The 15656-nt window shown below is 42.9% G+C and overlaps 1 protein-coding gene across 2 annotated transcripts in view; it reads right to left on the reverse strand.

Moving 5' to 3' along the window:
- The window catches only part of LOC117041697 (store-operated calcium entry regulator STIMATE-like), a 33247-nt gene that overhangs the window by 15334 nt on the left and 2257 nt on the right, over positions 1 to 15656 (reverse strand). For both annotated transcript variants that reach the window (XM_033140733.1, XM_033140731.1), the window contains exons 2-4: positions 5112 to 5160; positions 3757 to 3852; positions 2600 to 2721 (exon numbers count right to left, since the gene is read on the reverse strand). In XM_033140733.1, the coding sequence (XP_032996624.1) occupies positions 2600 to 2721; positions 3757 to 3852; positions 5112 to 5160 (267 nt within the window). The remainder of the gene's footprint in view (positions 1 to 2599; positions 2722 to 3756; positions 3853 to 5111; positions 5161 to 15656) is intronic.

The raw sequence follows: 15656 nt of genomic DNA on the forward strand, positions 1-15656 counted from the left end.
TCCGTGCAGCGCTGCTGCTCCTGGGATGACCGACAGCGTGGGGAGTGGCAGGAGGGGCCACCGCTTGTCACCCCCACGCGCCGCCGCTCACTCCGTCCCCCCGGGAGCAACAGTGCATGGCCGAGGGAGCACCCTGTCCGTGCAGCACTGCTGCTCCCGGGGTGACCGGCCGTGCGTGGGGAGTGGCGGGAGGGGCTGCCGCTTGTCACCCCCACGTGGCGCCGCTCGCTCCGTCCCCCTGGGAGCAGCAGTGCAGGTGCACTCTGTCGTCGGACCGCCGCTTCCATGGCCTCCTTTTGAGCCGAAGAGCTTAAAAGGGGGCTCTTCGGCTTAAAAGGGGGCTGCAGAAGCGTTTCCTTTACCGCCCCAGGTACCGCGGAGCCTTCCTCTGCCACCGATGCCATGTGATGGTGTTAACCATCTTATAAGCATTACATCTGCACCAACCCCTGGAGTACTGGAGGATCAACTTCAAGCGTTAAGCTCTGTTTGAAAGATGATTGATCAGCATCTGTTTAGATGCAATGCTGCACCATAGCTAACACTGACAAAATAAAGGAGCGCTGAATTTACATGGAAGAGAGTACGGAGCTTGCAAGGCTACAGCCCATGTGATGCAAACTACACTTGCCATCATTCCTGACCACAGGTCATAAAATGCACACATGCATTTTAGCAGTTTCTTGGTTCTCACCTATTATGTTACTTTCGTTCTCTGTTGAAATAGTAGCGCCCATGTGTAATATAACTATCAATCAAATGAGGCTATGAAAGAAATATAAGTGCCGGTGTTTAGACTCACTCTCCCCATGCAACTTAATCTGCCATATCACCAGCAGCTCCTCCTGCATATGTTGAGGTATCAATTCTCTTCCCAAGACACTATCAAATTAAATCCATAAAAAGACAGGCTTTTAATATGAGAACAGAGTTCTCTACTGAAGTAATATCAAGCTATCGCTAGGGATCAAATGATACATCCAGGAAAGTGGATGAGCTCATAGGAGGCAATCTGAAAATGCAAGAAAGGTCAAGGAGTGTTTCATTAATTAATTCGGGGTGGGGGAGGGGAGAATGTTCATTTTCCTAATCCTAAACATGAATTAAAATACTCTCTTCCTTCACTCTACTTCCCATGTGGCACTTTTGAAACAGAGGAAGCTTTGCAGAGCAGTTTGTGATATTGCAAGAGATTTCTGTGCAGTCAGAAATCCCACTGGGCATGCCTAAAGTTCATCTTTGGAACTTGGCCAAAACTGCACTGCTGAACCTCGGTAATTCTGACATGATCTCCAAGGCATCCTAAACACTTTCAGGACTTAAGTGCAAAGACATTTACTGTATTTCTCAATCTAATATGAGCGGGGAGCAAATCTCTTTGCAAGGAGGAAGAGTTATCCAATCTGGCATAATATGGGATTTTTTTTGTACCTGGAGTCTCCCTGAATCCACTATCCAACTGAAAGTAGTGGGGGAAGAAATGAATACTGGGCTCAGGAAAATCTGAGACAAAGATAAACCCAGTAACTGTACAAAGCCATTTCACCCGAGGAGACAAGCACATCCATGAGCTCAAGACTCCCTATTGGGTTAAGAAAAGAAGGACTTGCCAGGATCCTCCTAGATGCAGGATGCTTTGCGGGTGGCTAGTAAGAAATTCAATTTAGACACGATTCAGCATTGAAATGTTTCTACCAAAGTCCACCAAGGCAGGGAGAGGCTTCACATGAGCCTGTGACAGTCTTCTCTTTTCCTTATGCAATACAGGGAAGAATGGGGATGTGCTGGGTAGTTCTTCCTGTTGTGTTTGTGGACGCTGCCTGTAGAATTTAGAATCTTGCGCATTTAGAGTTGTAAATTGTACAGGATGCTTTAACAGATACAGCAAGTCTCCTACTGCAGATGGGTATGGAGATGAGACAGAGGGGGAGAACCCATGAATAGGGCTTTGCTGTGTGTTATTCCAGGTCCAAATTTTTATTTATATCGTGCTCGTAATGTGAGTGGTGTTTTACAAAAACACAAGAGGATATGTCTTTCAATCTAAAATTTGACGCAGGAGACAAAGGAAGGGAAATGGACGCAGGGGAAAACAGAAGAAAACTATTTACTATTTCAATTACATAGTCTTAATGACACTAGGGGCTGGGGACTGGGGGGGGTGAAGGCCTCACACAGCAGGTGGGTTGTGAGCTGGTATCTGAAGGAAGTAAGAGAAGGGGGCATGAATGTTTATGTGATTCTGGGAGGCAGTTCCAATTGTAAGGGACAAAAGGTGGAGTCATCTCAGAGAGCAGAAGACTAAGGCCCTTAAGTCTCAAAGCTGGAAAAAAAACCCAGATCTGTTGCAGACCACAGCCATCATTCTCAGCCAGCTGATGTGCTGCTTTCTGATTGCGAAACAATGCTGCATTGTTAGATTTACTCCAGGTTGCATCTTGGCAATGTGTAGCGATCAAATATCTTCACCTTTGGAAAAGAAACATGCTATGCAGTTGCAGGTGCTGATATGCCAATTACATTAAAACTGCTCATCTAGTAAGTTGTTAAAGCTGCTCAGCCCCAAAAGAATTCCTTTCTAAGGCATCAAAATCTTTACCATATTCACCAAAGCGAAGGGACTCCCATTGCTGCCATTCAACAATGCTGTTTACTGCACGCACACCACCGTAAATTAGTAGCATTCCCAAGGTGGCATCCAGCAGAAAGTTGATAAGGTACCTAAAGGGATAAGAAAAATACACGAAAGAAATGGGACATATCTCAGGCCTATGGATCTGCCATAATCAAAATTCCAATCCATATGACTCTCGGCCATCACCAACACCTAGATCTTTGCCTTTGACAGCGCTGTCATCACCTATTCAAGATGCCTAGCAACTTAATCACACAGTAATTTTAAGATATGCTACTCTTCATTCTTCATTTTTAGTGGTAAAGTATCAAGCATAGGTACGCAGGGACACACTCAAGGGCTAGTGCAGTACAGTGGTTACCATGTTGGACTAGGACCAGCGCAATCCAGATTCAAATCCCTGCTTAATCTTTAGGCATGCTAGATATGCTTGGTCCAGTCACTCATTTTGAGCTTTAGTCTTCCTCATAGAGCAGTTGCTAAGGTGAAAATCTATGTGCATGTAGATGCTCAAATGCAAGAGCCCAAGCAAAAAGTCAATAGAAGTTCTGTTTGAAGTGGATTTTTTTTAAAAAAAACACTACATGAATACATTACTGTAGAATGATGGATTAAGACATTTGGATTGATCAACCTGGATGCATAAATTTGAGCAACTGTATTATTATACTAGAGCCCACCAGAGGTCACTATTGTCTTGGAAAACAATCAAGCTGTGACTGATTATTTCTGTTTCCCTGCTTTTTTTTTTTTGACAGAATAGCTCCATCTGGAGGAATATTAGTGTGTCAAAGTTAGGGTTTATCATTTGAAGGGACTTGTGCATTGCAGGAAAGAAGTAGCTTGATGCTGTTCTGCACTACAAGGATGTTTATGAAGCATCTGACTTGCTAGCCTGACCAAGCAGGACCCCACTTCACTGATTTCTAACTTAGTTTTTTGGGCAGGGATCTACCGGTAAATTTAAACTTCGTTGGACCAATATTTCTAAACCTTGTTGGCTATTATTCTAAAACAGCACATAGGATGGTTCTATAAAGCGCTGTGTGTACTCTCTCTCTCTCTCTCTCTCTCTCTCACACACACACACACACACACACACACACACACACACCACTTACAGTGAACACGGGTCCTCTTCAGTAAGGTCTGATAAATACACATTGGCAAAGTGGATGAACAACATCCCTATGGCTTGTTTGGAAGTATCCAAAAACCTACAGGAAATTTAAAAAAGTGGTCATTACAGGAAACACAGACCATACAGATCTCCTCATCTAAAACTGCAAGTTCTTAGAATGATACCAAGGGTTCAGAAGCAGTTTTGAACTTTTTATCCTGGAGGCGAGAGACCCTTTTCAGTCCAAACACTGCATTTCTTCATGGGAAACCTTCCAGGGTGTGGCATGCTAATAAGGTGGGGTGGTGGCAACTGGCAAGTTTGAGAACTACGTCCCAGCAACACAAAAAATCACAAGTTTCTCTAGAACAACCCCCCCTTCCATCCTCCGTGAATGTGAAGTGAAAAAGTTACATTTTCCAACAGGGGAAGGCTCTGGAGAGTACAGAGCAGAGCCAGTGAGGGTCAGAAAGAGAGTCCCAGGGGGGCAGGTCTGCATTTTGCCTCAGCCATGAGAACCCCCATCACTTTTTCTTTATTTCCCGCATGCCTGGCAAAGTCCATTCTATCAAATTCACAAGTATAACTTGATTGGGTGAGAGGGAATGAAGTGCAAGTGCTCTTCATTCATAAGGATCATTAGCAGGCAAGTTTCATGTTTTATTAGGCATTCCAATATATTTCTCAGTTTTCTAGACCCGTCTGTCAAACTTAAATGAGCTGGAGAGCTAAATTTTCTAGCTAACAGATGCCCGGGTTCACTCAAAATTATGGAGTTGATGGGCTTATCTAGCCCCAATTTGCCTCCTTTCCACTTATTGTTTTCTCCAAACCCCTCATGAGCACCACCGCCTCAAGCCACCAGCTCTGCTCTTCTCTGCCAGTAAGCCTCGTTCCCACATACTGCTTTTAAAGGGCGTTTGGAAGCCAAACAAATGTCTTAAAAAAAAGGAATATACTTCAGAACTTACAGCAAATTGGTGGCAGGACAAAAGAAAGAATCAACACCACCCATTAACAGTATTTATTTGCTCTAATGAACAGGTTTTAAATTTAAATTGATTTAAATTTCAAAATGACCTGCTGCTCCTGCAGTTTGATATTATTTGCCCCAGGTTTGCCGGGCACAGGAAGACCCTGTAACGCAACTGCAATCTTCTTTAAAAAGGACATAGAGTTGGGTGCAACATTCTCAGACATCCCTGCTTTGGTGTTCCTATAGACTGAAAACCCCGCAATCAGATGCACACAGTAGTCAGTTTGTAACTGCCCGCCCTTTGTAATGCATTGCCCAAGGTCCATGAGCTGAACATCTAGGAAAGGTAAGACACTCTGGGAACAATACAAAGCACTTACCAAATTCTCCAGGGACGTCTTTCATGCTTTGGTTCTCTGAAGCGTTTCACTGAAAAGAGAATTGAAGATAATCAGTGGACTGGCAAAGCTGTACCAACTAAAGTCCCCCACCCGGTTCAGCTGAATCTGCATGCAAAGTTGCTCATGAATAGTAGGTTAGATTTCATACTCAATCTTATTAAATCTAGACCACTGTTGAAGAGCAAACTGCAAATGACCACTCTGAACACTATTTGTAGATTGACATCTACGTTCAGTTCCAAGGTTTTGTTGGTACTTATCCATTATATATTTTACCATCTGGTAACATGCGCCCCTTTCTTCTGCCCTTCCCGTTATATTAAAGATTTGACTCAAGCAACCCAGTAAATATAATAGCCTTTAAATCCAGAGTTGCATAGCTCATTTAGGGCAGTGCAAAATTGCTGAACTAAGTCATTCCTGTTAAAAAACGAACAAGGAAAATACTTAGGTAATTTAAAACGACTGAACAATTTAAGGCCATTTGCCAAGAGAGAAATGGAAAGGTCACAATAAAAGCCAAAAGAAAGGCAGTGTACTTATTGCTTGAAGTGGTGTGTTCATTTTATTGGGGACATGCGACCATTATGGTTATAGCCTGAAATACCATAGTAGCATGAAAATGAGAGCAACAAGCTCAACTTGCTTTGCAAGTGCAAGACCCTGGGGAAAAGGAAGATTTGCCTTAATGCTATTTTCCACCAGCTTAGAAATACTGTCAGTTTATGTAAGCTTACCAAAATACAAGCTACAATTAGGCAACTATAACTCATGCTACAGTATTAACTTTTACAGTTAAAAAAGGTAATCTAGGTAATTCGGAGTCATCATGTTCCTTACAACAGAAGGGAATTAAGGAAAGGACGAGGAATTTGTGCAGCTAGCTCTTTAAAACAAAAAGAGAGAATTGCAGGGGTGAATGGTTTACTTGAGCTATATATGGAGATAAATACTGCAATTAAAAGCGGAAAGCGCCAGTAAACAGTGATGAAAAGCCAACATGCAAGGAATTGCACAGCAGCTTGACAGAAGGCAAGGTAACAAAGGCAACATATCTCAGCGCATAAGTATATTTTGTTAACAGGCCAAAGGTGGGTATGGGAGCTGTATACCAGGGGCAACCAAAGTGGTGAATTCCAGAAGTTGTTTGGACTACAACTCCTAGCATCCCTGATTATTGGCTAGCTTGCCTGGAGCTGATGGGAATTAGGGTCCAACATCTCATGGAGGGCAGCAGGCCATAAAGGAAAACAACAAGTTACACGCCCTTATGAAACAACCATTTTTATGGCTGCATTTATTAAGATGCCATAATAAAAGATGGGTCAAATTTCTATGGCGGAAGAACCAGCATGAACATGTTATTAAGCAGACATTCTTTCATGAGGATAGAGGAAAAGGAGGTGGTAGTATATTAACTAGGTGCTAAAGTCATAGCTGTAATGCTTTATCTGGTTCACTGGCTTTATATGACTGTTTTAGGGATAATTTAAGGTACTGCTACCCTTCAGAGCTCTTGGGGTTCAACTATTGAAAAAGAAAACGTAAGGAACTTGATGATCTGATGAAGTTGGATCTAATGTTCAAGAAGTCTGTGGCACAACAAATCTGTTAGCCTTTAAGGTGGCATAGGACTTCCTTTTCTTGCTTCCCTCTGAAGCCCACCCATCTCACTTGCCCCCAGCATCTGCTCTGGATGGTTGGAGGACCCTCCAGGGCAGCAGGGGGTGGGGGAGGGAGTGTGAAGACCTCATGAGGAGAAGAGGAAGGGGAAGCCCTGCTGGATGAGTACAGCTCTGCTAGCAGCAGCCGCTTACACCTCACAGAAGGATCTGGAAGGTCCTCCAACTTTGGGGACAGGTTGCCAAAGGATGCACTGAAAAAACCCCACACAGAGACAGTGCAAATGGCCCTTTGGATTCTGACTGCGATATATCACTGCCTAGGAAGTGATTAAATTTTAAATGCTACATCATGTGTAACACTGAAAGGTAAAGGTAAAGGACCCCTGACAGTTAAGTTCAGTGGCAAACGACTCTGGGGTTGCGGCGTTCATCTCGCTTTACTGGCTGAGGGAGCCGATGTTTGTCCACAGATGGTTTTTCCGTGTTATGTGGCGAAACCAGAGCAGCGCACGGAAACGCCGTTTACCTTCCCGCCGGAGCGATACCCATTTATCTGCTTGCACCTTTTGGACGTGCTTTCGAACTGCTAGGTTGGCAGGAGCAGGGAGCGAGCAACGGGAGCTCACCCAGTCGCGGGGATTCGAACCACCAACCTTCTGATCGGCAAGCCCTAGGCTCAGTGGTTTAGACCACAGCACCACCCATTCCAATTTATCTGTTTATTGATTATTCACCCTGATTTGTTTGCACACAACTTGCACAGAGAGGTTATGTGAGCCCAGACTTTATTGAGAGTATATTCAGATTTGTCTGTGGGAAGGTTATATGTCAATGAGCATTCTTTCAGGTTTGTCTGCAGGGAGAACATATGATTGTTATCCAACTCTTTTCAGCACATGTCCCTCTTACTTTCATAACTGCAAAAGTCTCTGTTTTAAACAACAACATGGATGTGTTGTGCCAGAGCACTTTAATCCACTTTAATTGCGCAAACCGAAACCTACAGTATGCAGTTGGATTCTTCCTGCAAAATACTGGTAATGACCAGACATTATTTTCACAATGGGTTTTTAAAACTGCTAATTTTGAAGCACGGTATCAATTAACTGGCAGACACTAAAAAATGTTGTTTGCATACAGAGCACCAGAATTCTTCAAAGTAGTAAGAGGAAATTGAAGTTGAGATTTGCCAACTGGCAAACTGTAGGCTGTCAACTGGAAAGGAATTAGAAAATATAATCTGCAAGTTGGAAAAGATCCTCTTTTTTCCCCCTGGAGAGAACAAACATTGAGTGTATTCCAGTTCTCTAATGCTGCTTCATTTGGAGAAAAGAATCCAAGAAAATTGCAGAAAGCTGTTTAAAGACACCAGCTTGCAATACATCTAGCAGGAAATTGATAGCATAAAGTCCTGGAAGTGTGGGGGTGGGGTGGGGAGTCTCCAGAACAGTAACAAGGATCAGCCAGGAGATTGAACTTTTCACTTTCATGCACTTAAGCCATTTCTTTAATTGGCATATGTTTTCTATAATTTGAACAAGGCAAAGCTTTTATTACTCATTAAGCCCTAAATGGCTTGGGAGCAGATGATCTAAATGACCGCCCTCCCTCCTTGCACGAACCTGCTCATGCTCTACTGTCAACACCTAAGGTCTTGCTTTGCGTTTCACCACCTTAGAACCCTGGGTCCCCTAATGAAGTGACTGGCACTTAAATTCAGGGGGGAAAACCCTAAGGAAATTATTCCTCACAACACACAGTCAACTTATGAAAAATGACTGTCATAGGCTACAGTGATGGGCAAATGGTTTATGATATTCAGATCTCCCCTATACGTATTTGACCATCAATGCTATTAAACAATGATAGCTACAACACAGTTCTGTGCCAAGAGGCAGTATGCCTCTGAACACTAGAAACTGAGGGACAAGAAATGGAGGAAGTTTTTGTTGCCTTGAAATTCTGCTTATAAGCCCTTGGCTTACCACTGTGAAAAACATGATGCAGGACCTCTTGGACTGATCTAGCATAGCTCTTACAGTCAGCCCTAAAGATAAATATAAAACATGTGAATTAACTTTTACTGGTAATGTCAACGATGTAGATGTGTATACATTGTCTGTTTAAAGCAGCCTTCCTCAATCTGGTGTTATTCCCCCCCCCCCCCATGTTTGAACTACAATTCCCATCATTCATAATCTTTGGCCATGTCGGCTGGAGCCAATAAGAGGTGGAGTCCCAAACATGTCCAGACTGGGTACCAGACCGAAGGACAATTCAAATGTTTCCAGGAAAAGTTTGCTATGGTTTTGAAACATCTAGAAGATATTAGGAAAATGGTAAGGTAAACACAAGAAAGAAGCAACAAAATTGAGGCCATAAATAGTGGTTACTGGATTTTATTTTGCCCACTTGATATAATTACTATGAAGTGCTTTAAAACATTTCTAGCTTTAGGCACAGAAAAGGGTCACCAGATCTAGGGTCATCTCAGTAACTAGGCAGGTTTTTATTCTTCCATCCCCTCCAGCGGGAGAGACAGGATCTCTTCCCAGCCCAGCTGTGTGGAATAAGCTCCTGTTTTCCTGCACAGCGAAGAAGAGGGATGTGAGTTCATTCACACTGTGCTAAGTCAGAAAGCATCTAGGTTCAGTGCAGTATCAGGAAGAGGCCTCTCCCATTCTCTTGTTTCTGAAGTCAGTGTGGCATCAGGAATAATTCCCCCTCTCCCCTACTTCTCCAGGTAAGGAAGGATGGGGGCCTCTCTTACTCTGAAATGAGTAATAATAAAAAAGTACTCCTCCACACTTTTAAAGATATGCACACAATGAGCTACAAAGAACATTTTAATCTCTTACAAGCAGCTGATTAAGAGTTCGAGTTCAATATTCTTAGATGAATGATTTCTAAAAATCTGCTCATGATAGACTAAACAGCCCTTTAAGCATTAAGTTCAAAGCCTAAAGAGATTCTGTCTAATTTGTGTAATTGTGGCAAGAAGCATCAACACTGCTGATCCCATTTCAGAAAAAGTTGAAAGGTATTTCCAGCAATCTGCTAGATTTGTTTCAGAATTTATCAGCAGCTACCTTGCAACTGAAAAGCAGCTAGAGGGAGAAATAATTTTTCCCCATTTCTATTATTGTATTTCCCCCCCCCCCCCACACACACACTTTGCTATTTAAATACAATAGTACTTTGTAGTTGGGAGACACAAGATAAATTTAATTCTTGCCCTTTCTATACCATAAAAGACTACTGGAAATGCTTCTCCATCTAATAGGATCAGGCATGGTTCCACAGCAGGGGACTCCACAACTGTATTGTGCAGGTACTTTTAAGCGAGACTGTTAAATGATACAGTACTGTGATTAATTGGCTTTTGACACACTAAACCGTATTATCATATAGGGCCCCAAGAAAAACTTGTAAGAGTCTAGCAGTTACTCCAATAAGAAGTTTTTAGACTAGTGTGCCAAGTGCTGAATCTGAGATTCAGAGACATAACTAGTTTCCTATAAGTTTTTGCTAGGGAGGGACAAAAACAATCCTGCTTGCCTCAATCAAATTATCCAACTTGTTTGCTCATTTTGTCACTTTTCTCTTTGAAACTGAAAGGAGTCCCAAATTGTTGGTTGATGGGGCCCATCCTAACAGTAAAACCAACTACTCAGGCTTTCCTAAGCAACAAAAACTAGCTTCAGAAATGATAAGCAAGTACAATTGGTATATTTTGTGGTCACTTCCATGTTGGGTAGACTACAGTTGTTGGTCATATCCAAGGATACCTCGGAGGTAAGACCACACTGCCTATGGAGATATTGGGGAGAGGGGACCACTTCAGAGGTGCAGTATGGAGAATTTCACATGTAAATGGCCTTAAAAACTTCCTGTAATTATTCAGATCCTCCAATATGAATAGTATTTTATCCTCCTTTGATTTTAATGTTCTGCTGCTCCACAGGCATGAAAAAAGAAAAGGAATAAGCTTGAAAAATCCACAGTCCTATAGACTAAATACTGTACCTTATTTCCTAGCATATCAATCTGAATCTATAAAATTAATCAACATCCCTTAAAAAAACTACTTGAAAAAAAATCTATAGCATATTTTTTTTTGTAAGATGGCAAAACTCCAACAAATTTTTACCACATATCACACATTTAAGCATTAAATCTTTTCAAACCTCCAAGAGTTCTGGGGCCTGCTCCAAGCTTTGGGTAACAGAAATATGCAGCTAAACAAGGTTTCACATCTACTCCAGCTGTCACTCATTCTAAAATTAAAAATAATGGAAGTTACATATACCAGCCATTTTTATTGGCCCACTAGGAATGAAAGTATATTTATCTTAACAGTAATTTGTTTTCAGGCAACTACAGGTTTTTGAGAAAAAGTAGAGCCTTTCCGTGACATATCACTACAGTTTTTGTTTAAGGGGGTTGTCTCTTGGTGCAGACACAGGTCATTGAGCCTGAGCTTCCACAGCCTCTGCCCACCATGAGCCACCATTGGGCAGGACTGGCAGAAACAGCAGCAGATATGTTCTATGCTTATGATAATATTTTACTCTCTTGTTAATTATGTGGCTTTAAAACTGTGTTTTGTATTTGACTTCCTTTAGTAATGTTTTCTTTTGAAATGTTTCAGATAATTTTTTTTGTTAACTTTGCTGCGTTGAGTGTGCATTATGCTGTTGGCCTCCTTTGCAATGTTTTATTTAGAAATTTTAAAGAACATTTTTGTTTCCTGTTAATTATGTTGCTATGAATGTACAGTGGTACCTTCATTTGCAAGCAGTCTGGTTTGCATACGTTTTGGATTACAAGCACGTCAAACCCGGAAGTGCATGTCCTGGTTTGCAACCTTTTTTTTGGATTACAACCCATTTATTTATTTTTTATTACGAACGAAATTTTTTTGGGAGGCCCCATTGGTGAAAGCATGCCTTGGGTTACAACCTGTTTACGTAACTTCATCATGTACCGTGTTTCTCCAAAAATAAGACACCGTCTTATATTTATTTTACTTAAGAAAATAAGCCTATGGCTTATTTTTGGGGGTGTCTTATTTTTTTATTAAGTACCGTATAGTTCTGGGCACCTGCCCCCTCCTGCCGCGGCCGGCGTTGCTGCTGCTTGGTCCAGCTGTCTCCGGGCACGCGGCCCTGCTTGGCGCCGACCCGGCAGGCCACCTCCTCTTCCTGCTGGCTCCCGGAGGCTCGGGGCGGTGGGTGCCGACCTGGCAAGCCTCCTCTTCCTGCTGCGGCTTGGCGCCTGGAACTGGCTGTTGCTGCTGCTGCTGAAGTACTGACAAAGTGCCCAGCAGCGCCACACAGAGCATCCCGAGCCGCGGCAGGAGGAAGAGGGAGGAGGCGGCTTGCCGGGTCAGCGCCCGGCAGCGCCGCACGGAGCGCTCCGAGTCGCGGCAGCAGGAGGAGGAGGCTTGCCAGGTCGGCTTCCAGCAGCGCTGCGCTGAGCGCCCCGGGCCTCCGGAAGCCAACAGGAGGAGGAGGAGGCTCTTGCCTGGTCCCGCTGGCTCGTGGCTCCAGGCGGCGCGCGCTGCGGCTCTTGCTGGGTTGCTGGGCGTTTTGAAGGGGCTGCACCAGCAGCAACATCCGGGTCTGGGTGCCAACCCGACAGGCCTCTTCCTCTTCTTTGGCGCCCTCTAGAACTGCGCCCAGCACTACGGCTTATTTTTGGGGTATGTCTTATATTTTGTGAATGCTTGAAAATCCTGCCATGGCTTATTTTATAGGCATGTCTTATTTTATGAGAAACAGGGTAATAGGTTCCAAAAGATCTATATAGCAATAAGGATGTCTGAGATCCTACAAAGATGCCTTCCTATGGCATCTGATGTAAGTCAGATATGATACAATCTCAAATGAAAGAATGTTAGATTTAAATTTGCAGACTAATAGTTTCTCCAATTACATCTAATCAATTATAAAAAGAAAGAAAACACAAACTTGGCTTCAGGTATACTGGTAGGGTGTCTTCCTAAGTTAATAGCTGAACCAATTTATTTTCCTTCCCTCCATGGAGAGGAACAGCTGGAGGAAAACAACAAACAAGCTAGAGTTGAAAAGAATCCTCTGCTTCCCACTGGAACAAATAAGGGAAGCAAGATGAGCAAAGGCCCACAATTGCCCCAATCAGTCTTGAAAGAAGCAGCGCTGACACAGAAAAGGATGGTTGCTGTAATAAGGGTATATTAGCTTCCATCCCAGGATTGCTTTGTTATAATGAATGACTCAGTTCCCAATGGGAAGGTAATGGCACACCTGGAGTCAAAGAGCAACCCCCAATCTCAGCATCAAATAAAACCCTGCACTATCCAACCTCACTGCAAGTTGTCCCAGAATCTGACAGTCACACTCCAGGGTGGGCTCATTTAAAGGTATCTGCTACACCTGAATGCATGAGTGTCCATAAATCTATGGGCTGGTGGAGGTGAAGGGAAAGTGAAGGAGAAAAATTGTTACATATAATACACATCTAAGCAGCTTTCAGGTGACTGGAAACACAGGAACTGTTATGGTGGAAAGAGTCCTGTTATGATGGAAAATAGATTGTGGAACCACATGGTTTTTAGTGATTCCCCTCCCCAAAGCACCCTTCCACCTTGTTCAGGAAGTGATTTGTAGTCCAACAACATATGGAGGGCACACATTCGCTACCTTTGCCTTGATGCATTCTAACTGTATCACAACAGAAAGGATAAGAGTTCTGAAAGCTACAAAAGCAAGTCTGGATGTTTTCAAACAATGGAAAATGAGCTGTACTCATTTATTTTTAAACGGGAAGAGAAAAAATGTCTACTGTTCTCCAGACTATGCTTACTGCACACTCATAAAAGATAACACTTAAGAACTTGAGAGAACCTATTCATTCTTCCTTCCAAGCTATTTCAGGTGTGCAACATAGGTATGACGGTACCTTTCTGCACACAGAGAATCATAGAATTGTTTATTTGGAAGGGACCCTGAGGGTTATCCAGTCCAACTCCCTGCAGTGCAGGAATATCTAGTAAAGCATCCAAAACAGATGGCACCTAACCTCTACTTAAAAATCTCCAATGGAGGAGACCTGACCACCTTCCATAGGAGTTGTGCTCCAATGTCGAACAGCTCTTGCTGACAGAAACATCTTCCTGATGTTCAGTTGGAATCTCCTTTTTTTGAACATGAAGGCATTGGTTCTGGTCTTACCATCAGGAGCAGGAGAAAACAAGCTTGCTCCCTCTTCCATGTGACAGACCTTTAGATATTTGAAGATGGATATCATATCTCTTAGTCTCCTCTATACCAGGCTAAACATACCCAATTCCCTCAATAGTCCCCCATAAGGCTAGGTTGCCAGACCCTTTATCATCTTGGTTGCCCTCCTCTGTATACATTCCAACTTATCAATATCCTTCTTAACTTGTGAACACAATATTCCAGATGTGGTCTGACCAAGGCAGAATAGAGTGGGACTATGACGTCCCTTGATCTTCTGTTGATGCAGCCTAGAATTGCATTTGCTTTTTTATTTTATTTTATTGCTGCTGCATCACACTTGTTGATTCATGTTAATCTTGTGGTCTACTAAGACCCCTAGATCCTTTTTACATGTACTGCTGGCAATCTTATACTTGTGCAGCTGGTTATTCCTGCCTAAGTGTAGAACCTTAAATGTGTCCCTACTGAATTTCATCCTGTTAGCTTGGGCCCAGTTCTCCAATTTGTTAAGGTCATCTTGAATTCTGATTCTGTCTTCAGTGGCATCTGCAAATTTGATGGGCGTACCCTCAGTTCTTTCATCCAAGGCATTTCTAAATATGTTGAACAACCGGCCCAGGACAGAACCCTGCAGCACCCAACTTGTCACATTTTTGCAGGATAACGATGAACCATTAATGAGTACTCTTTCAGTTTGGTTAGTCAACCAGCTATAAATCCACCTAACCGTTACCTCACCCAGTCCACATTTTACCAGCTTCTCCACAAGAATATCATGGGGGACTTCGTCAAAAGTCTTACTGAATGAAGATTCACTATGTCCCCAGCATTTCCCTGACCCACCAAGCCTGTAACTATAAAAAAAATGAGATTTGTCTGGTATGACTTGGTTTTCAGAAACCCATGCTGGGTGTTAGTAATCACAGCATCTTTTCCTAGGACCTTTCCTGGTATTAATATCAAGCTCACCGGTCGGCATTTACCTGGATCTTCTCCCCCCCCCTTTTTTTTGAAGATGGGGACATTTGCCCAGTCTGCAGGGACCTTATCTATTCTCCAATAATTCTCAAAGACTATAGACAGAGGCTCTGAGATTACATCTACAAACTCCTTTAGTACCCTTGGGTGTAGCTCATCAGGCCCTGGATATTTGAATTCATTGAAAGTAGCTATGTGTTCCATTACCACCTCTTTTCCTATCTTGGGCTGCAGCTCCCTCCTTGCATAGTTTACTCTGTTATCATCAGGTTGGGCATTGCTTTCCTTTTGGGTGAAGACAAAGGCAAAGTAAGTGTTGAGCAGTTCCCACTTCTCTCTGTCACTCAACAGCATTTCTCCATCTTCTCCAAGCAAGGGACCTACTACTTGCTTATTCTTCCTCTTGCTTCAAACATAGCAGAAGAAACCGTTAAATTTATTTTTAACCTCTCTTGCATGTCTGAGTTCAGTCTGAGCTTTGGCTCAGAATGACCTTCTTCCTGCAACTGTTTACTATTCATGTATACTCTTCCGTGATTTCCCCTTTCTTCCACTTCTTATACATGTTAAATCTCAGCTCATCTGTAAGGTCCTTATGCAGCCACACTTGAGGATCCCAAACAGCAGGCCTGGGAAAGGTTTGAAGTCCTTAAGTGGTCAGAATAGACACTGGGGTAGATATTGGTCTTCAACTG

This window comes from Lacerta agilis, chromosome 2 (assembly GCF_009819535.1).
Source record: "Lacerta agilis isolate rLacAgi1 chromosome 2, rLacAgi1.pri, whole genome shotgun sequence".
NCBI lineage: Eukaryota > Metazoa > Chordata > Lepidosauria > Squamata > Lacertidae > Lacerta > Lacerta agilis.